This window comes from Aphelocoma coerulescens, chromosome 4, assembly GCF_041296385.1.
Source record: "Aphelocoma coerulescens isolate FSJ_1873_10779 chromosome 4, UR_Acoe_1.0, whole genome shotgun sequence".
In the NCBI taxonomy this organism is placed as follows: domain Eukaryota; kingdom Metazoa; phylum Chordata; class Aves; order Passeriformes; family Corvidae; genus Aphelocoma; species Aphelocoma coerulescens.
In genome coordinates, this window is record NC_091017.1 from 6204068 (window position 1) to 6227661 (window position 23594).

The 23594-nt window shown below is 41.0% G+C and overlaps 1 protein-coding gene across 1 annotated transcript in view; it reads left to right on the plus strand.

Moving 5' to 3' along the window:
- Positions 1-23594, plus strand: part of FAT4 (FAT atypical cadherin 4) — a 123877-nt gene that overhangs the window by 87570 nt on the left and 12713 nt on the right. Inside the window, exons 7-13 of the mRNA XM_069012308.1 lie at positions 149-329; positions 3714-3964; positions 6356-10705; positions 15757-15861; positions 17770-18077; positions 22119-22204; positions 23240-23419. Coding sequence (XP_068868409.1) covers positions 149-329; positions 3714-3964; positions 6356-10705; positions 15757-15861; positions 17770-18077; positions 22119-22204; positions 23240-23419 — 5461 coding nt within the window. The remainder of the gene's footprint in view (positions 1-148; positions 330-3713; positions 3965-6355; positions 10706-15756; positions 15862-17769; positions 18078-22118; positions 22205-23239; positions 23420-23594) is intronic.

Genomic DNA, 23594 nt, shown 5'->3' on the forward strand with positions numbered 1-23594 from the left:
TGACCCTGTCCTCTGTGTTGAGCTGCCTGTGTTGCTCTGTGAACTGTGACATGCTCAAGCGCTCGGCTCTAAATCAGGGCTGGCAGACCTCCGATTAGCATGCTGGTGTTTGTAACCTCTAGCACTTTGTATCCCCCCTTTCCTGCAGGATCTCCTGCCCTCACTGGCACTGGAACCATTGCTGTCACAGTGGATGATGTCAATGACAATGTCCCCACGTTTGCCTTTAACGTGTATTTTGCCACTGTTTCGGAGGATGCTCCCACGGGGACAGATATTTTGCTCGTAAACTCCTCAGATGCTGATGCTTCTACAAATGCTGTTATTAGGTAGGTCGATTACTGTTGCTCCATGGAATACTGCCTCATATCTTGCCTGAAGCTTTCTTTTTTCCCCAGTGTCCATCACTAACGTGCCTTAAAGCTGTAAGACAAAATAGAACAGCTTTATGTGTGTAACTAAATTACTTGGGCAAATCCGTCTTTTTGTTGTTCACAGGCTTTTAGAGTTATATTAAGGACAAATAGAGTTGTGGAGTTACTTTATTTTTTTACTGAGTGAAAAGCAAGCCAGTTTAACTTGCACCTGGCACCCTCTACCTGCCTTGTTGCTGCATTCACACCTTTTCATGATGTGAGCAATTTTCACTGCAAGCCAGCATGTTCCTTGAGTAAATTTTTGGTCAGTTAATGTCTTCAGTTTAACATGAAAATCACACAGATAGGCATAAAGTTTATGCCATTCAGAAAACCAGTAAAAAGTTAGAATTTGGCATTTTTGCACTAAATGCCAAAGGGTTTTCAGGGCTCAGTTGATGGGACTTCACTGGGCACTGGGCTGAACACTGGCCATTCCCAGTTCCACAGACAAGAGTAATGAAGATGCTGAGTGGCAGTGACAAGCTGAAGATTATCCACTGAGGACAGATGCATCGTGAATGGAATGCAAAGCAAAGCAAATTTCTATTAGTTCTTAATCTTACCACATTTAACTATTGTGGCTGCAAACATCACTGTTTCCAAACTCACAAAGCAAGATATAAAAGTAGCTTCTTTATTTACCTTTTGTTAGTACCTCAGTTCCTTCTTCAAAGAGCACAAGAATACCTCTGTGTCACTTTTTTTTAAAGGAAGTAAAATAAAACAGAACTATGTTATGGCAAAGCAATGTCTATAAAATACTGAAATATTTTCTTTCCAACTAGCTACAAGCTAAAAATAGAAACTTGACGTTTAGACATCTTTAGATATTTGAAAATCATCCAAAATTACCATTTATTAAATTGTGAAACAATGAAGCTTTTAATTCTATTCACTCTTAGTCTAAAAAACTATTTCTGGCACACACTCCTTTAGAAAAAAAGAATTCCATGCAAAGCATCAATGACTGTAATGATTGTGTCCCATAATCAGAAATTATCAGAGTGCTCTTGGATTTCTTTAGTGTGGTTAAATTGCTTTAATATCTCTGCCATTAGTCTTTTGTCATTCACTCAGTACCTCATCATAGAATTAGTTGATAATTTTTTTTTTCCCCTTCATAAGTAGCTATTAAAAAATTGTTTTCAGGTTTTGTTTTACACTCTTTAGGCTCAGGAACAGACTTTGTTTTTCTTGGACAGAACTTGTCCAGATTCAGCATTTAAAGTAGATCTTAAAATATGACTGGTATTACAAAACTGGTGAAAGCCAGAAGGACCAGAACATGCAAGGTCGTCTTGTCAGAGGTGTTGAGCACTCAGAACTTCTTTTCAGTCTTGTTAAAGTCTGTTTCAAAATTAAACCTTTGGTTTCCAAAAGGGATATTTAAAATCCTTGGCTAACATTTTCACGTAAAGTCAAAAAATGTGCTGTGTTTTGAGAGAAGTGGTTAATCTTCTGGAAAACTGTCACCTGTCCATATGTGCCAACTCTTCTTCTCTTGTTTCTGGTGATAACCTGTGAAGTCATTAAAGGAGGGTGATGGGGTTGTAAGTGGCAATGCACACTTGAGCAGTCTTGTTAAACACAGCAGACATAAGAGTCAAAAGGCCAGATTTTAAGTGTTTGGATCAAATTCCTTTTATGCCACTTGTCACCATTAGAGTTTCAAGGGGTTTTTGGTTTTTGTTTTGTTTAGTTTTTTTGGGTTTAGTTTGGATTTTTTGCAGTTATGTTGAGACACATTTACATTGTCCAGTTGGTTTATATGCAGATAAAATTCAAATAATCTTATGACAAATACAATATGTCTTTATTATTTCCTTAAAAAAAACAAAAAAACCCCATGATATCTTGCCAGTGCTAACATTTGAGCCACTACATAAATGTGGAAACACAGAAGAGAAAGTTTCTGTCTCTGCAACACCTCATGCAGGGTTAAATCACTGCAAATCACAGATGAAATGTGCCTGTGCTGCTGCTGTTTAGGCAGATTTAAGTGGTGCTTTAGGCTTTGTGCACATTCTTTCTATTCTAGATGCACATTGCTATGACTGGAGAATAACTGCATATGGCCCTCACATTATATCATAATTAAGCAATTAAAGTGTGCTCATGGCATTGTGTAGAGATTAATGACTGAGCAGGAGAAGTTGCCACAGCTTATTACACAGCCTGGCTCTCAATCCTGTTGGTGCAGCTTCTGGGCTGTGTTATTATTGCTGTCATAACCTGCTCTGGTCTTAAAGAGGTGAAGATAGGAATATTAATCTCTTTCATTAAAGGCACTTTCTTCTGAATCTTTCACAGAATTACCTAAAAAAGCTGCTACTGTGCTCTACCAGAGGAGCAATGCTAACCACAGCTGTGTTGGGTTATAATATTGAATATGAGAATTGTTCATTTTAGCTTAGTTTTTAGCTCAGCTTTAGTTTTTGTTTCCATTGTTTTCTCAAAAATCCATTATATGAATTATTAAAAAAGGTAATATTAACCAAGTACCTTTAAAAATATACCTTTGAGACTCATTCTGTGTGAACACAAGCTGGATAAGCATTCCAAGAGAAGGGACAAACTCAGTGTGGTAGGGAGCCAGAGGTAGCCCGTACGATGCGCTGCAGTGAGCACAGAGTCAGTTCTTATCAAATCACCCAGGGATGTGTGCACACACATACACCCACCAAGGGTCAAACACCTGGTCCCAATTAGACTCTGTTACCAGAGCTCTCTGGTTATTAATTTGCTATGAATTACTGTAAATTAACATTGAATTCTTGAATAGCAAAACTTAGCATCGGGAAACAATATGGATATTAAATCCTCATTTCATTTTGTGAAACTGTTGTCCTTTTGTTTCAGAAAACAGTACTTTTTCTAATTATATCCTGCAGATTCAGTTACGAGGTACATCAGCCTTTTGGAGTAACACTTAATGCAGGGAAATTAATGCCCAGGGAAATCAGCCCTAGAGGATGCCTCCAGTAGGCAGTTTTAAGAGTATATCTGATGGTATCTTCAAATATCCAAAGGCTCAGTCAGCTACTCATGTATTAGAAATCTATGTGTGTTAAACAACTATGCTTGGAAATCCCCAGAAATGTCATTTATGACAGGCCTTGAAATACGAAAAACAGTGGGGACAGATGGAAAGTCAGAAGAAAATCTGACTGTCTGTATTGATACCCATCAGCACGGTGGTCTGAAGAGTATAGAAAACGGTTATTATCTTAAGGCAGCAGGCTGCCTTTTGAAATACCAATCCAATTTTTCTTCCTTGGTTTTCCTTTCTAACAGCTACAGGCTTACGGGCGGCAATTCGCAGTTCACCATCAACCCTTCCACGGGACAGATCATCACCAGTGCGCTCCTCGATCGAGAGGCCAGGGAGAACTACACCCTGGTGGTGGTGGCGAGCGACGGGGGCTTCCCCAGGGCTCTCTCCAGTTCCACCAGCGTGCTCGTGTCCGTGGCCGACGTGAACGACAACCCACCCAAATTCCAGCACCACCCCTACGTCACCCACGTCCCATCGCCCGCCGCTTCAGGTAACCTGGTCACGGGCAGCGCTTGGCATAAAAGCGCTTCCATAAACAGAGAATCACGGAATGGTTTGGATTGGAAGGGACCTGAAAGATCATCTAGCACCAACCCACCTGCCGTGGGACATCTTCCACTAAGTTAGATTGCTCTAAGTCCCATCTCAACTTGGCCTGTAACACTTCCAGGGATGGGGCATCCACAGCTTCTCCGGGCAACATCTTAATGAAATGCAAATCTGTGCCACCAGAAATGTTTGAGATGTTCCTCTGCAGCTGTTCTGCTGGTATTGTGTTTGTGTTACATGGGAATGAGGAAAAACGAACCTGAATTTACCATCCACAAGTTAGCAGGCTTTTTCTACTCTGATCATCCCATCCAAATTCAATTATGTTCCTGTAGTTACGTAAAGTAGACATATTGTAAATGAGCACCCACTCAAAAAAGTGATTATTTTGCCAGGGTTAGGAAGACAATGGCCTGTTTTTATTTCTGAAAGTCTCCTCTGAGCAATTCTTAAAGAGGATTTTGACAACCTCTTCCAAAAATTCAGTATCTGTGTCAGATGTTAAATATGTTGCCTTTCCTTGAGCCAAGTGGTGAAGTAAAATAAAATAAAAGTAAATCCAAGCAGCAATCTTCCTTTTGTGGAGCCTACACCCAAATTAAAGTTACTTCACTCAACACAGAAGTTAATTTCTGATTCAGTTCATGTTTCATGTTTTCACATGCATACACATACATGGATATGTGATGCCTACAGAGAGGATTCCATGACAAATGGTTTACAAAACAAATTTTCTTCTAACAGAAAAAAAGGCTTATTTCCATGCCTTGGATTTTGTCTCTAAATTTTAAACAATTGCAAATACTTCTCCTTTTCATGGAAGAATAGATTTGTTTACAATTCTTCCCTGTTTCCAGAACAACATTATGAAATTGTTTTATTATTGCCTTGGTGAAACTTCGTGTAATCTGACTAGGGCACAGTGACTTTGTCTGGTTGGTTTTGGGGTGTTCGTTTAAATTCTTTTCACAAGGAGTACACATAGGTTGACCTGATGTTTTCTGGCAATATCTTTTTGGGTGCTTTTTTGTATAAAATCTTGTATAACTAGAAACCTAAGCTATGTTTACTTTGTTTTTAACCTAGCAAAAACCTAGGGATGCATCCACCTTCTTATTTACAACTTTCTTTTCTTTCTGGTATTTTTTATTGAAGTTTAAAAGGGGAAACTAGTAATAATAATAATAATATAATTTGAATAAGTGAAGCAAAAAGTCTTCATTTCTTCCCGTCCCATTTCTCACATGGATTTGAATACTGTTGTTGTCTAAATATTCCTGCCCCTGGAGTACAAATCACTGCACATGACAAATAGCGACATGAAGTATAGTTTTAAGGGATGCTGTCAAAGCCATTTCTGCCTGTAAATGATTTTCCCTTAAGAGGTTGAAAACGGCATGATTTTGTACAAAACTGGGTATTTTCCAAATTTTAGTAACAATAAAACATCAACAGTGTTCTGCAAATTGTTTGTACAGTGTCAAATTTGAAAGACGTGCCGTGCATTAGATCTGTAAAGTCCAGTGAGGAAGAATGCCCTCGGTTCTCCTTGCAGATGGGCAAATACAGAGGTCAATGCAAATGGTGCCCATACAGTCAAGCTTATACTGAAGCATAAATTCAAAAGACCTGAAAAGTCTGAGTATAATCATGTTATTGTACTAGTGCGCAATAGTTTTGTATGTGTATTTTTCTCCTTTCTCAGAGGACCGGTGTGCTTTTAAAAATGCAGTCCTCTTAGTTACTGTCCTTGGAGTACTCTTAGAAAACTAGAAGTAAGGGGCTAGTGGGGAGAAAGGAGCAGTACCTGGGGAATAGGAAGAGAAGGGACTGCAAGGGATATGGTGGGTGTGTAGAGTAAATGTCCATGGGGACTTTTGTCTGTTCACTTGCATAACCTTAACAGTCCTTGAATTCCAGGGTGGAGTTTTTTCATGGATAAATAAGCTAAGAGTAATTTTAAAAATCAAAATAGCATTCAATCTTAGTGGATTTGTGGCTTTTATACTGTGAATGTTCTAGAAGCAGGCTTCCAAAAGGCTGCAGGTCCGGTTCCCAGTGCAGTTACTGAGATCTGTACATCCCTCTCTCTGAATGCAGTGTCCTAGTTTCCAACTCCACATAATTTGGCTGCATGCATGTCTTGTGGACTCACAAACTCACCTGCCCCTTGCTGAGCTCAGCATCTTGTGAAAAAAGCAGTTCATTTTCAGGGCAGCGTAAGGAAGAGCATGCTGCTCCAGGATGCGCTTCCAGGGGAAAAGCTGGCGTCACGTTTCTCACAGTCAGCGCGTTCATTAAAGGGCTGACCTAACTTTGTTCTCCATTTCAGGCTCATTTGTGTTTGCTGTGACTGTCACCGATGCAGATGCTGGCTCCAATGCCGAGCTCCATTATTCCCTCATGGGGAAGAACTCTGAGAAATTCCACATTGATCCAGCAAGGGGGGCAATCCTGGCTGCAAAACCACTGGTGGGAGAGTCCGAAGTCACCATTTCTGTTCACGTGAGGGATGGCGGCCGGTACCCCAAGACAGACTCTACCACGGTCACCGTGAGGTTTGTGGACAAAGCCGAATTTCCTCGTGTTCAGGCGGATCAGGAGACCTTCACATTTCCTGAAAACCAAGCAGTCGGAACGCTTGTCACCACAGTCTCTGGGTCTTCAGCCAGAGGAGGCTCTTTGTCCTACTACATCGCCAGTGGTAACCTGGGCAGCACCTTCCTGGTGGACCAGGTGACAGGACAGCTTTCTGTTGGGCAAGCTTTAGATTTTGAAGCCATCCAGAAATACGTGGTGTGGATTGAGGCCAGAGACACGGGCTTTCCCCCCTTTTCCTCATACAAGAAATTGGAAGTGTCGGTGATTGACGTCAATGATAACGCGCCAGAGTTTGAGCAAGATCCCTTCATTGCAGAAATAGCCGAGAACCTGTCCCCAAGGAAGATACTGACGGTGGCTGCTGTTGACAGAGACAGTGGCCTAAATGGACAGCAAAATTATGAAATAATCGAGGGCAATACTGAAAATAGTTTCAGTATCAATCGAGCCACTGGTGAGATCAGAAGCATCAGGCCCTTGGACAGGGAGAAACTGTCTCAGTACACACTAACCATAAAAGCTTCGGATAAAGGCACTCCGCTCCAGAGCACGACTGTCAAAGTTATCATTAATATTTTAGATGAAAATGACAATGCTCCGAGGTTTTCCCAGATATTCAGTGCTTCTGTGCCTGAAAATGCACCTCTGGGTTTTACAGTAACCCGAGTCACAACGTCAGATGAGGACATCGGGGTGAATGCAGTGAGCAGGTACTCCATAAGGGATACGAGTCTCCCATTTACCATAAATCCCAGCACTGGGGACATCACCATCAGCAGACCACTGAACAGGGAGGACACTGACCGCTACAGAATCAGGGTCTCTGCACATGACTCTGGGTGGACGGTGAGCACAGATGTCACCATATTTGTCACAGATGTCAATGACAACGCCCCGCGATTTACAAAACCGTCCTATTATCTGGAGTGTCCTGAGCTTCCTGGGATTGGGCTAAAGGTTACCCAGGTTTCAGCCACTGATCCAGATGAAGGGTCCAATGGCCAAGTCTTCTACTTCATAAAATCCCAGTCCGAGTTCTTCCGCATTAACGCAACCACGGGGGAGGTTTTCAACAAGCAGTATTTAAGGTACCAAAACTCCAGCGGTTCCAGCAATGTCAACATCAACAGGCACAGCTTCGTCGTGACGTCATCAGACCGGGGCAGTCCCCCGTTAGTGAGCGAGACCACCGTCACCATAAACATAGTGGACAGCAATGACAATGCACCGCTCTTCCTCGCTCCTAAATATTTCACTCCTGTTACTAAGAACGTGAGGGTTGGCACAAACTTAATTAAAGTCACTGCGGTGGATGACAAGGACTTTGGCTTGAATTCTGAAGTGGAGTACTTCATCTCTGATGAGAGCAAAACTAATAAATTCAGACTGGACAGGAGTACAGGCTGGATTTCTGTGTCGTCTTCACTAATGGCTGATTTGAACAAAAACCTCCTGTTTAAAGTGAAAGCCAAGGACAAGGGTAATCCCCCACTCTCATCTGAGGTAGCTGTAGAAATAGTAGTGACAGAAGAAAATTACCACACACCTGAGTTTTCCCAAAGCCGTATGAGTGTTACTATCCCGGAGAGTCATTCTGTTGGAACAGTGGTCAGAACGGTGTCAGCACGAGACAGAGATGCTGCTATGAACGGATTGATCAGGTACAATATTTCCTCTGGAAATGAAGCTGGAATCTTTGCTATTAATACAACCACTGGTACACTGACGCTAGCCAAACCACTTGATTTTGAGTTACACCAAAAGCACGAGCTGGTTGTTACTGCCACAGATGGAGGATGGGTGTCCAGAACAGGCTACTGCAGTGTCACTGTTAATGTCATTGATGTCAATGATAACTCCCCTGCATTCAGCCCTGAGGACTACTTTCCCACTGTGTTAGAAAATGCTCCCAGCGGGACAACTGTTATTTGTTTAAATGCCACTGATGCTGACTCCGGATCTAACGCTGTGATTGCATATGCCATTCAGTCCTCAGACAGTGACCTCTTTGTCATTGATCCCAACACGGGAACCATCACCACCCAGGGATTTTTAGATTATGAAACAAAGCAGAGTTACCATTTAACAGTAAAGGCTTTTAATGTTCCAGATGAAGAGAGGTGCAGCTTTGCTACTGTCAACATCCAGTTAGAAGGTACAAATGAATATGTGCCCCGTTTTGTGTCCAAGCTTTATTATTTTGAGGTTTCGGAGGCAGCCTCCAAAGGTACTGTTGTAGGTGAAGTTTTTGCAAGTGATCGTGATATGGGAATTGATGGAGAAGTCCACTACCTCATCTTTGGCAGCAGCAGAAAGAAGGGCTTCCAAGTAGATGAGAAAAGTGGCCAGATCTACGTTTCAGGACCTCTTGACAGAGAAAAAGAAGAACGAATCTCTTTGAAAGTCCTTGCAAAAAATTTGGGGAGTATTCGTGGTGCAGATATAGATGAAGTAACTGTTAATATCACAATCCTGGATGCCAACGACCCTCCTGTTTTTACCTTGGGAACCTACAATATACAAATTAGCGAGGGTGTTCTTCCAGGCACCCACGTCACATTCGTCAGTGCCTTTGATTCAGATTCTGTCCCCAGCTGGAGCAGGTTTTCCTATTTCATCGGGTCTGGCAATGAGAACAGCGCCTTTTCCATCAACCCACAGACGGGACAGGTGACGGTCACTGCAGAGCTGGATCGAGAAACGCTGCCTGTCTACAACCTGTCTGTGCTGGCCATCGATTCGGGAACACCGTCTGCAACAGGCAGTGCCTCTCTATTAGTAACTTTGGAAGATATCAACGACAATGGCCCTACCTTGTCCACCAGACAAGGAGAAGTCCTGGAGAACAACCGTGCTGGAACTCTGGTGATGACGCTTCAGTCGTCAGATCCAGATCTCCCTCCCAACCAAGGTCCTTTCACGTATTACTTGCTCAGCACTGGCCCTGCCACCAGCTACTTCAGCCTCAGCACCGCTGGTGTCCTGACAACGACGAGGGAGATTGACAGGGAGCAAATCAGCGATTTCTACCTCTCAGTGATTACGAGAGACTCTGGCGTCCCTCAGATGTCTTCCACAGGAACTGTGCATATCAAGGTAATAGACCAAAACGACAACCCATCTCAGCCCAGAACAGTGGAAATCTTTGTTCATTATTACGGCAACCTCTTCCCAGGTGGAATTTTGGGCAATGTAAAGCCACAGGATCCAGATGTGCTAGACAGCTTCCAATGCTCCCTCACCTCAGGAGTCACCAGCCTCTTCAGCATTCCTGGGGGCACCTGTGAGCTGCACTCGCAGGCGAGGTCCACAGATGGCACGTTTGACCTGGCTGTCCTCAGCAATGATGGGCTACACGGCGCTGTCACCAGCAGCGTCCGGATTTTCTTCACGGGCTTCAGCAACACCACCATCGACAACAGCATCCTCCTTCGCCTGAGCGCCCACAGCGTGCGCGACTTCCTGACCAACCACTACCTGCACTTCCTGCGCATCGCCAGCTCCCAGCTGACGGGGCTGGGCACGGCCATCCAGCTCTACGGGCTCTACGAGGACAGCAACCACACCTTCCTGATGGCGGCCGTCAAGCGCGGCAACAACCAGTACGTGAACCCCAGCGGCGTGGCCACCTTCTTCGAGAGCATCAAGGACGTTCTCTTCCGCCAGAGCGGCGTGCGGGTCGAGGCTGTGGACCACGACTGGTGCCTGCAGAGCCCCTGCCAGAACGGAGGGAGCTGCCTGAGGAGGCTGGCGGTGAGCCCGGCCCTGAGGACCCACGAGAGCGTCCCTGTCATCATCGTGGCCAACGAGCCCCTGCGGCCCTTCGTGTGCAGGTGCCTGCCAGGGTACGATGGGAGCCTGTGCGAGACCGACATCGACGAGTGCCTCCCATCCCCCTGCCACAACGACGGCACTTGCCACAACCTGGTGGGGGGCTTCTCCTGCAGCTGCCCGGAGGGTTTCACTGGCATGGCTTGTGAGAGGGACATCAACGAGTGCCTTTCCAGCCCCTGCAAAAATGGTGCTGCCTGCCAGAACTTCCCAGGAAGCTTCAACTGCGTTTGTAAAACCGGGTACACAGGTACGCTTTTACTCCTCTATTCCTTGCAGTTCAGGAAAGATGGTGAGAGCATGGACATGTGCCTTCTTAGCCCAAGCTTGTCTGAACACAAGCATCCCCAGTAGATGAAGATGTCATGCAAAATGAGGTATTCATAGTGTGAAAACTCAGAAGATCAGGTGTTCACAATATTATTTTATTTTAGGTCTGTCCCCAGGCAAATCTCACTTACCTGATTTGCATTAGAACAGAAAGATTTTTACAAGAGCTATTTAAATTTATTAAATGTGTAGAAACTATTCCAATGCTCAAGTATGATTTTTCTGTACATGTTATTGTTATGCATATTGTGGGAGCATTTCAAGTCTGCTAGAAGTGTGCCAAGCAAGAAAATCAGCCTCTGCCCCAAATTACTTGCAGGACAGAAAACAGATGAAGGATATGGGAAAAAGCAGAATTCAGGCAAAATGGCCAACCTCTCTGTTCTGTTCTGTATTTTGTCCCTTTGTCATTTATTTTTTTTTCATTAAGCACAGAAATGTCTGCAGCATTCCTACCCCTTCTGAGTATTTTTTCTCTAATATTTATTACCCATTCAAACACAGCAGCATTGCAACCCTAGAAAAGCAGGCTAGTCTTTGCTTCTGCCATGAGTAGGATATTTAAGGAAGGTCTGAACAATTTTAACCAGTGCTTATAGCCACTTTTTATAGAAATCAGAAAAAAAAATCCAACCTGAGGAGATTAGGTAAGGCTTTCATTGCCTTTTCTAAGGAGTATTTCTGTATTGCCTATGCCCCAGGGCAGCCCAGCTCAGCACAGCTGTGTCCATTCTGGTGTGGGACTTGCCACCACCACAGCTCACCTGTAACCCATGGAGGGATTGGGGGATCCATTGTTCCTCTGAGTTTTTTTCTTACACCAGATCAGTGCAGGAGAGTATGGAGGAGAAAGTTAATTAATCTCAAAGTAAAGGTTTAATTACTTAAATTTAAATCACAGCTGCAGCAGTGAGTGCATATTCAGTGCAATATCAAGGATGCTGATGAGATCTTTCGCGTGAACCTCACAAATGTGCTCTTGAGCCTCAGGTCAGGAGCAATTGTTGTTAATTGACAAGCAGTTCTAATTAAGTTACCAGTCCAGGATTTTATTTCATGTTGTATTAGCACATCAAATTATTTTGCCAGGAGCATGGCAAAATAATTCTAGGGCACCTATGCCCTGTAACTCTTGCGGTCATTAGCACCAGAGAGTAAATGGGCATATGTTTGCTGTTGCAGTGAAGCAAAACACTTCATTAACTCTAGCAAGCAAACTACAGTGTATGCCTCTAGACTGTAATTTGAAACATTTATGAAACATCCAGTGGATTTCTTCTGGTATTAAAGCTCATACTTTAATGCTCAACCCTTATGTCAGCTAAAAATCGAGCTCTGCATGTGACAAGCTCAAAAAAAAGATGGGTATTTTTACTAAGAGAATGTGATGAGATACTCTTAGAGTTTGAAGTGTTGGATTTCTTTCGTGCCATGAATTAAATGTGGCATCTGATAGGAGCTTTCTTAAACTCCTTGTCAACACAAATAACCTTAAAATAGACTGCCACTGAGGCAGACGTTTCTATTTGGAAGTCAGATGTTGTTTAATCAGTTGGCCATTGCAGAATCAAGAGTTATTAAAGTGTCCTGAGATTAATTGATCAAGACAGAAAACAAATGGCACCAGTGTAATTAAAAGACAAAATATCTTTAGAGTTTAATATCAACACAGCTTATTAGATAAGATCACAATTAACACACAGTATATTTAGACGTTTTATGTCTGCAAAAGCATATTTGAAATTCTGCAAATTAAATATTCAATAGGTTCTGCAAACAAATGTCAGTGTACTGATTGTTTGAGAATGCTTGACATAGAGGCTATTATGTCATTATTATACTGCCATCAGAAAGAGAACACAGCTGCCTGGACTCTTAATTTGCATTCATATGTGATCAAAGATAGCCATGGTGGATGTAAAAATAAAGCCTCAAACTGTTTCTTCATGAATATAAGCCTTGAGTGCTTCAACAACAACAAAAAAGAGGCATCCAAAATAGTGAATTTCTAATTCAGTTTGCCATATACATAGCTTTGCTGCTTCTGTTGGAATGAAAATACAGTCTCTTAATTGAATTTGCATGCTTGGTAATAAAATAATATTTACATGGTACTGCATGCAAGTAGAAATTAGTGTTTTCTGAGACAGACGCTCTGTTCACTGTAAATTAGAGTACATGAGCTGCAGACCTTTATAATGGTGTACCTGAAAATGGAGTCTTACTTTTCTTTGATTTATTATGTTTTGTCAGCTGCATTTCACTTCATCATGCTGCAAAAGGTAATGTCATTCTTTTCACTGGATAGGATTATAAAGACTGATTACCTCAGAGCATCATTAGGGTTTAAACAATCTGTTATAATTATATCTCTTAATGATGAACAGGTTTTGTTTTTAAAATAATCACTTTCTGGAGGGAATATGCTTGGTGATTTACAGTAGTTGTCTGCCCTTCCTTTGAACCCTTCATTTCCTGTTTTCCAGGATTCATTAAGATGAAGGAATGTAGGTTTGTGAAGTTGTTTCAAATGCAAGATTAGAATATTAGAACAACCACTTTAAAAGATGGACACAGAGAACCACAAAAACTAAAACTCTCAAATCAGCTGAAATCTTAACTCAAGAGCATTGAGCTGGTATCTGTTCCTGTTACATTTTTCAATTTAAAAAGTCTGAGGAACTTATATTTTTGCATAAGCCCCTGCCTGTGATAGCATCAGCTGGAGGTGATGAATGATAAATGTTGAATGCTGTCTGTTACCAATTATCCAGCATTCTCCTAATTTTCATGGTCTTCAGAAAAAGATCTTTCTGATGCAGAAGTGAATACCTTGCATCTTTCAGAATTTCAGCTGAGAATTGATCTATAAACTCAGCAAACTGCAATTTTCATCAAGGCCAGCTTGGATGGGATTTTGAGCAACTTGGTCAAGTGAAGGTGTCCCTGCCTATGGCAGGGGATTGGAACAAGATGGCTTTTAAGGCCCTTTCCAACCCAAACCATTCTATGATCCTATAATTCTGTTATTCTGAACACACTTCTGTTGGTTTCAAGAACTTTTCAGACAATAGTTAAACATGAAGAAGATGCTGTTATTCACTGGTCAGAGTAAGTGCAGCTGAAATAAACATCCATATTCTCTTGCCAGCTCAGCAAATGTGCCAGCTTTACTGTTAGCTCAGAAAAAGAAGAGTATTTAGTTAGATTGAACTGCAAAAATCTGAGTAAGCCTTATTAGCTGCACTTGATTTTTGTGAAAACTAAGCAATATCACTGAGCTATTTTAAGCATGTCTGTCTCACTCTTGCTATGTGCTCTCCTTCATAAGTCAAAGATCTCTACTACGGACCATAAATTGAAAACAAAGAGAGCAGCAAAATCTCACATAAAAAGTTAGCTCATCCTTCAGTCATGCCCATTAGAGAATAAAACATAAATAAATACCCCCAAAGCATAATTAGATTCAGACACTGGAAAAGTTTCCTGGATTTATGGTGCATCTACAAGTGACGTATTAACCACAGGAATCCTCCAGCGCTCCGTTTCCATCCTGCTTGCAGTCACACATGGAGAGCTGCTGCTCACATGGAAGAGCTGCTTGCAAACTGTAGGTTAAACTGAAAAGTAGAAGGGGGGGAAAAAAGAGGTTGTTCTTCATTAGGTGACTCAAGTTGTGAAACTCTGAAAAAGGTAGCAGAGTTCATAAAGCACAGTCCTGATTTTCTACACTTCTAAGCACCAGCAACCTCTAAGGACTGCCTATTGTGCATTCCTGTCATGGGAGATGTAAAATTAAAAGATATATGTGCCATACAAGAATGGACACCCTCTGTGCAAGCTCATGTTGTACTTTTAACTTAAACATATACATATGGTGTAAGAAATAAAATAATTCATTATCAATGCAAAAACAAGCATTAAGGCAGTCTTAGCCCTTGCTTTGTGCATATATCCTGGCTGAGATGAAGTTCAGGAGAAGTCTGGAAGACTGGCTGGTTTTGTGAGGTTTTTGCATTGAAGCAGGGAGGACAAGCATAACAATACTTTGAAGTTTTTGCTGAGCATAGGCAGTGCAGGCTGGCACTGCTAGCAAAAAGAAGACAGGCTCCAAGAGTGAGATGTAGTGGAAGTGTTGCTAAACTCATCAAAGCCGAGCAATGAAAACCTTAGAAATGAAGACCAGTATTTTTGTAGTTCATGTTTCCACACAAAGAAAATTTTAGTTTTGTACAAGGAATCCCTGTGTCCATATTTGGCATCTGTTAAAATCTTCACTTTTTCTCTTGGTTCCCTTCCTTGCTGAAATGAATTACATGATTTCAGTTTATTCTCTGGCAATGATATGTACCACATGTGACAATGTCTGCTTGGGAAAGGACTGTATGCAGGGTAGCTTGTTCTAGGTCCAGAGTACTGTGGTCTCTCCAAGTCAGGAAGGAGGTTGTAACTGATGAGGAAAAATAAGAAAAATCATATAGTGTACAATAGCAGACTGTGTTCAGCACAACCTGCTTGTACAGGGTCCAGCAAGGGCTGTCTGTATCTCCTTTGCACTCATGAGTATATTGCATTCAATAGGGAGGAAAAAAAGATACCTTTTAACAGCTTTTTAGTTCATTGTTGCCTTTAATTTCATGATCTCTCTTTTATAGACCCCAGTTAATAAAATAAATAATAAAATTCAGTTAAATTAAAACAACAGTCCACCAGTACCTATAATCACAATGAGACACTTGAAAAGTAACATTGCTTTCTCTGGGCCACAGATTATGCCTGTGACAGGGCTGGGAGCTGCCCAGCATCCTGTCTTGTGATTCCTCTCTCCATCCCACAGCCAGTCCCTGGCACCCTCTCTCCTGGCCATGTGTTCAGTGTCGGTTCATAACCTCATTACCTACAACACCAGCCTGACTTTCCTAGTGCCCTGAATGGTCTGACCTGGAAATTGCTTTTGTTCCCTCATCACAGGGAAAACATGTGACTCCACTGTCAACTACTGTGAGTGCAACCCCTGTTTCAACGGTGGGTCCTGCCAAAGTGGGCTGGAGGGGTATTTCTGCCACTGTCCTTTCGGTGAGTACTCTTCTCTTCCTCTCCTCTTCATCTCCCCTTTCCCTATTCATATTTCTATTTATTTTTACCTGCATAAATGATTTCTGGTTTGAAAATGATGCAAGGTTTGGAAAAACTGGAGGTTTAGTTAACTTACTCTTCTTTAAAAGAAAATTAAAAAGTGATGTGGTCACTACCAATATTTTATTTGTCATTCCTGGTAGCAGCTCCTTTCTCTCTCACACAAAAACATAACAAGATCCAGCCTAAAAATTAGGAAAAGTATTTCTAGTGATATAGGTGGATAGATAGATATGTGTGGATACAAAAATGCTGTTAGCAAGGAATTTTCCTACTTCTTTCTAAGCCTGAGAGACTTTTCTCTCTCAGGAAGAGAGTTGCAAAGTTCTGTAAACTATGAACACCTGCGACCTTGCAGAGCTTTGTTTATGGTACAGTAGGAAAATATTTTGACAATGGATGTTTTAGGATTTTAGCCAATCACCCCAAGGGGTGGCTGATCCTTTGTCCAATTAGACTGTGAAGAAAAAAGTCTATAGAAGAGTTGTAAAATAATTAAATAGATCAATCTTGCTGCACCATTCCTGCCTGCTGAATGTCTCTCCTCTCCCTATGGCTGCAGGATACAGTAATAGATATGTATAACTAACCAAAAGTAAGAATGGATGCTTGAAATCTTTAGATCCACGACCATTGACTTCCTAAAGAAGCAGCTTAGCTCAACCACAGCTGGATCAGGGCTAAAGTACCTTCACCACCAAGAATATCCAAAGTTCAGTGTGAAGGAAGAGGAATGATGATAACAAAGCTCTCCTGATGAATAACAGGCCCTTTTAGGAGAGCTGAAGAGTAAGACCATTGTAAATAACATCAGTACTTTACATCAGAGAAGCATATAGTAGTGCCAAAATAGTTTCATAATTTTTAGAATTTAATTATCCCAGATTTGGTTTGTGGAATGAACCCAAAAAAAACATAGAACAACATGGATATTTTAAGGTATCATGACACAATTGCAACAAGATTGATTCTGAATACAGATTAATCCAAAATTGTCATTGCTCATATGAAAAAGTATGAAAGTAAACGTAACAGATTAATAAAGAAACCAGAAATGTGCAGAAATCATCTACAATATTTTAAGGTTGTTGAAAACCCTCTCACAAAAATATCATTCTCAGTATGCATTTGCAACTAATGCTGAATAAGTTTTTCTATTAACATGTGGACTAATTTCTCTATTCCCTTTTATTTCCTTTACTGTACATCTACTCAGGGTTTATTAATTTCCCATATAGACATAGTCCATTGTAAATGTAACTAATATTCATAAATAAAATCAGGGTTTTTTTCTCATTTTCACTGCAGTGAAAGAAAAATCAAGGGAAATTATGTGACAGAGATCTGACAAAAATATGTAGAGTGCACCAAAATATTCATATCAGTAAAACCATGAAAAGGCATAATGTTTTAATCATACAGGCTTATTTCTTAAGTATGAAAAATGAACCACCCAGTGAGAAACAGTTGAGATAGCAGCCACAGAGCAAAAAATAAACTCAACTTGCACATTTATTTCCATAACTGGATTAATAAATGCCTGATGATCATTAACAAGCATGTCTTGACAGAGCTGTCAAACTGGCTTGTTTTGGTGTTTTCCAAAGAAGCCATAGAGCTCAATGAAATGTTTTTCAATAGATGTATCTATTTGTAACTTGTCCTTTGTAACTTGAATTTTTAACTTTAAATACAATGTACCTCAGCACTTGGCTGTGTGTTTTTAATTTTACACCAGAGGTTCCTGAAGGAGCCTGTGCATCACAGCCACATCCATACTTTGCTCCTGGGAGAATGCACGGTGAGGAAAAAACTCGCCGATCCCAGATTTTGCTTTTCATTTTGCAGGTGTTTTTGGGAATCACTGCGAGCTGAACAGTTATGGATTTGAAGAGCTGTCCTACATGGAGTTCCCCAGTATGGATCCCAACAATAATTACATCTATATAAAGTTTGCCACTATAAAGAGTAACGCCTTGCTGTTGTATAACCACGACAACCAAACCGGAGAGCGGGCAGAATTCCTGGCCCTGGAAATAGCAGAAGGGAGGTTGAGGTTCTCCTACAACCTGGGCAGTGGCACATACAAGCTCACCACAGCCAAGAAAGTGTCTGATGGACAGTTCCACACCGTCATTGCCCGCCGGGCTGGAATGGTAAGGAAAGCTAAAATGAGCATTTGAGGCGAGCTCAGCCAAATCACTTTGGCTTCCAGGGGAACTCAGGGAAATGTAAATCAGTGCCATTGGGTTTGCTAGCAGAAAGTCCAACTTTGGGAAAAACCTCCTTCATTTCTGTCTTGTTCCAACTGACTCAAAGCCCTATGGTGGTTTGTTTAGTATGATGATGATAAAGTGTAATGAAAAAAACATGTGCAAAATGCCCCCGTACTCTCAATGTGAAAAATGAGAGCCAGGAATAATTAATGACATAGATGACTACGCACGGGGCTAATTAACTGGTGTAGATTACAGGGATGATTATCAGGGAATGCTAATTAACCACAGTAATTGCAAAATGCCTCAAAATAATTTTTCTCAACATTTGGAGAATAGAAGTGGACAAACTTAAAATTCCAGGCATCCTTGACCTTCTTGAGCTAATTCAGAGATTTTACCAATCTCATCAGACTGGGAGCCTGGTTTTCCTCTGTAGCATAAAGAGTTAAAAGGTGCTACATTAAGAGAATTTTTTGAGGAGAAGCAGGGAAGTTACTTCTCTCTTTGTCTCCCAGAATGCATCTGAGGTGAGGAACTCTGCCAAAAACTGGGACAACTGATTGCCATATGCCTGGCACTCTGACCCCTCTCCTGCCTTCATTTTTTTCTCTCCAGTAAATGTTTTCTATTCCTCTTCTCTCATTTTTTAATAATATTTCCAAAGCAGAACATAAACCAAATGCTCTTTGAATCCAAGCCAAGTTTTTTGACTCCACAATGTTTGAGTTAGAAATGAAACCAAATCTATTTGCCATCCATAATCAGTAACTATTGCCCAACAGTTCCCTTCTCAGGCAGAAATGGCCAGCATACTTGGAATTCCATATTCTTCCCATGTTTGAAATTAAAGTAATGGAACAGTAATATGTGGTGGGGTTCCCCATTTGGGTTTGTGTATTTCAAGCTAGAAACGATGAAAGGAATAAAAGCAGTAACTCTTCTACCCAGTGTGTCTCCCCTCTAGTCCTTGAGCCTGGAACTCCATTTCAGTTCATAGTGCAAGATCTGATATCTCCATTTGTTCTGCATGTTGGTCTCTTCTCCCAAGCTAACCAGCAACAGGACAAGAGGAAATGGCCTCAAGTTGCAGCAGGGGAGGTTTAGATTGAGTATTAGGAAAGAGTTCTTCCCCAGAAGGGTTGTCAATGCCTGGAACAGGCTGCCCAGGGAAGTGCTTGAGTCACCATCCCTGGAGCTTTTAAAAAGATGTGTAGATGTGGCAGCTGGGGACATGGTTTAGTGGTGGCCTTGGTAGTGCTTGCAAGTGGTTGGATTCTTAGAGATCTTTTCCATCATAAAAGATTCTATGGTTCTGTGAAATCCCCTCTTCAGCTGGATTTCCAAATCCAATTTGTGTGTGTTTGTAGGACTTATATATCCAAATAAGATGAAAGGTAATTGTGGTGTTGAGCAGACTTTGATTTAATGTTACTTGATATCAGATATCAATTTGCATCTTGCAAATTTAATAATTTACATCACAGCTTCTTAAGCCCAAAGGTGCACCTTAATTTTGAGATGCACCAGGTTCCCATTTTAGTAACTAAAGTAGAATGTTACTTCTAAAAATAAGATTTAAATGGCTAAGTATAGGGGCACACAGTAAAAGTTGCAACAAATAAATGAAGTACACTGAAGAAAAAAAACAGGGAAAGAAAATGTTTTACTTGTCAGTGTGCCAGAGGACTACAGAAGAAGAGAGAATGTAAAAAGGGCTATATATAGAAAATTTCAGCTATGAGTGCTTCAGGCTGAAAGCAAACATTTAATACAACCTATACCTTTATGTGATTTTTTTTGCTTGTTTTGTTTTTAATGTTTAAACCTTTTCAGTAATGTTTACAAACAGTATGTGAAGAGAATTGCCTTTGTCTTAGATATTTCTGCTACAGGAAAAATGTCTCCCAGGTGTCCAAAACTGTATAAAATAGGCCCCCTTCAGGATTCCAAATCTGTCATTTCCTACAGCACAGTGGGATTTTATCGGAAACTGGTAAAATCATTAAGTTGTCAGTCCTGAGCTATTGCAGAGTGACAGGATAGAAAGGCTCATAATGTGGCAAGGTAACTGTAGAGTAATGCTTAAGTAACAAGCAGGAACATTTGACTAACATTAGAAAATAGATTGTATGAACTCTGGTCCAAGTAAAATATATTCTCAAATATCCAGCCCTTCAGCTGGGGTTGGAGCTTGGCTTGCAGAGCACATAGCAATGTAAGTTAGGGAGATTATGCTGATTGAGCTAAGAACAAAAAACTCATTTCAGTTTTTGTTGTTGATGTTCTGAAGGAAAATATGTATGCATGTGGTGGCATACAGAGCAGCCAGCTTATTATTCTTCCTCTGAATTGTTTCATTTACACAGGGCTATAATCTGCCTTGGAACTGCAGACTGACATTTCTTGGGAGAAGCACTTTGCTCATTTGTATGGAAAGAAATTCAAGATAAGCTCTCATTAAAAATAGCAAATTGAACAATTTAATCGTACTGAAGGGCATGATTTAGGGCTAAGAGCTCTGAATTTATTTGGTCAATACAGTGTGTCAGCTTGCAGCATGTGTTTGGAACTAGCATGGACAATCTGTGGGGATTTCAACAGGCTGTTGTTAGCAAACTTATTTGCAGGCAGTAGAAAAAACCTCTGCAGAGTAATGATGTACTGATAGCCAGTGCTGCTTGCTCAGCTCCCATAGAGTAATCTAAATCAAAATATAAACCCAGGCACTTTTAAAGGTGGTGTTTGATTTAAATTTGCTGTAAAACTGTACCACACATCTAGCTGAAACATGAGGAGATGCACATTGTGGAGATTATGTTTATTTTTCTGAAAATTTGTTTTAAAGAATAACTAACCTTCAGGGTTGGTTGTTTTTTTTTTTTTTCTTTCAGCGCATCTGTTATTAATAAATCACTGTGGGGACAGTTCTTTGCTAAATAAGGAATAAAATAAAAACTTCTTTTTAAATCAGCAGGAGTTATTTCATGATTTTAGTGACAACTTTGGTTAGACTTTTATACATTACACATAGAAGTGCCATGAGTAGCTTCAATGTAAATAAGTTGGATGGGTAGTCACAGAATCACAGAATGGTTTGAGTTGGAAGGAACCTTAAAGATCATCTGGTTCCAGCCCCCCTGCTGTGGGCAGGGACACCTTCCACTAGACCAAGTTGAGGCAACCTTATTGTCTGGGACTTGATGGCTTGGGGATAAAAATAATAATAGAAATAATAAAGAGTAAGACGGCTGTAAGTACTGATAATGCCTGGTACTTCTCTAAACATCAGTTCAGTCACACTCTCGGTGTCCAGATGCTTCTCCATTATCAAAGTTGAGATCCCTCATGACCTCTTAGTCAAGGGGTTACTTTAAGCAGGTCCATTTGGTTAATTTTTGAGTTTTATTAAGTGGTTGGATATTATTTATTACTAGTAATCTCAGTGTTCCTACTCCCAGGGTTATTATTTTTTAACTAGTAATCTAACTGTTTGTACTCCCAGCTTTTGTAACATGCTTCTTATCAAGTTCACTATGTTTAATGTCATGATCAAGGTCCTGAAAGAACACCCTTTGTGATTGGAGGGAGCAGGTTTTTGCTCAGATTATCTGAACCATATCAGGAATAGGATACAGTACAAACCAAAATAACTGCACTTTCAAGGAGTAAAGCAAACAAATATGAAAGAAACCCTCCCCAAATGTGAAAAACTGGTGTTTAACTGCTTCTGTGTATGAAGCAGACAGTTGGCTCCACACCTGTTCTTACCCACACCTTGGTGGTGTCCTCGCTGTGCTGGTGGAGTATGGAATTGAGCAGTGGCTCTGAAGCACCCTGCAATCCTGAGGGACATCATAACATACAAGCACTCTCTTCTAGACAAGTCCTTGATATAATGCACTTAAGCATAGATAGTTCATGTGGTTGGGGACCAAAGCCTTGTAACATTCAGCATATTTGTGTGCATGCCTTTTGCAGGCAGCATCCCTGACGGTGGATTCCTGCTCTGAGGATCAGGAGCCAGGCTACTGCACTGTTAGCAATGTTGCTGTTTCAACTGACTGGTAAATATTTCTTCATTTTTGTGGGGTTGGTTTGGGGTTTGGGTGGGATTTTTTTGGAGTAAAATTAAAAGTAAAATTAAAAAGAAATCTCCCTGTAAAGCCAGAAGAAGTTGGAGTAATGATAAGGCTCCCAAGAGTCAGTTTCTTCCATCTTTGCGGAAGCAAACTGGATTTTATGTGTGCTGCTACTTGTTAGGTCAGGCTGCATTTCTGCATGGAACTGGATCATAACAAGGAGTTTGCTCAGAAATCCGCAGTTCCTGACACCATCTCTGTCCCCAGGCTCTGGTGGCAGTCCAGAAATGCATGGCCATGAGTAGCCTGTACTGTGGTGTAAATGAGGATAAGATCTATTGCCTAATGGTTTGGGGTCATGTATTTATTTAAACTGCACCTTTCATTTCTCATAAAGACATAGGAAATAAAATCACCTTATTACTGCTGTCTTTAAAAAAAAATACTAAGAGTAATTACTTAGACATTGTTTTCAGGTGTTTTCTGTTACAGTTTTGAGTTCATAAACAGTGTCCAGTAAAGAAAACAAACTTTATTCTGTATTTACTGTAACTAACTCAGTAGCCTTTGGGTTGCATCTTTGGAGATAACAATAACTTTAATCCCAATCACTTTGGCTAATTTCTTACAATAATCACAATCACGTTTCCTGCCACACAGGGTTTCTCTGCCAGCAGAGGTGTTATATCTTAGCAAAACAATGAGTCTGTCTTCCTGCTGTTTAAGTATCACCTAATATCTAAATTATAGTTGGGTACCAAGCCTTATTCATTGTGATCTCAAGCACACTGCTCAGTCAAGTGAATAGAAATTTTGACATGCAAACTGAATGTTAATTTAGAGTCATCCCCACTACAACTGTTCAAGTGCTATTGATCTCTCTGTCTCCCCTTCTAAATGTAAAATTCCCAATTTGGGAAGAGGAATTTTAGCTGCAGGCTGTAGCTGATGGTTGCAGTTCCTGTGCTGTCATCGCTATCCTAATGTCTGGTACTGATTAGTTATTTTTCTCTTTTACAGGACACTCGATGTACAACCAAATCGAGTTACTGTAGGTGGCATCAGGTCCGTAGAGCCCATCCTTCAGAGGAGAGGACAGGTGGAAAGCCATGATTTTGTGGGCTGCATAATGGAGTTTGCAGTCAATGGACGTCCCCTGGAGCCCAGCCAGGCTTTGGCAGCTCAAGGAATCTTAGATCAGTACGTCTGCTATATATGGGATCAAATGGACCCCGTTTGCAATAAAGGAAGCTGTCAAGAATGCTGTTCCATTCAGACACCAACAGATACTTCATGTTAGAAAAAAATTACTTTAGAACCTACTGTAAAATGAGAAAAATGTAGGAAGAAAGTGAATTCGAATGGCAGGTTCACT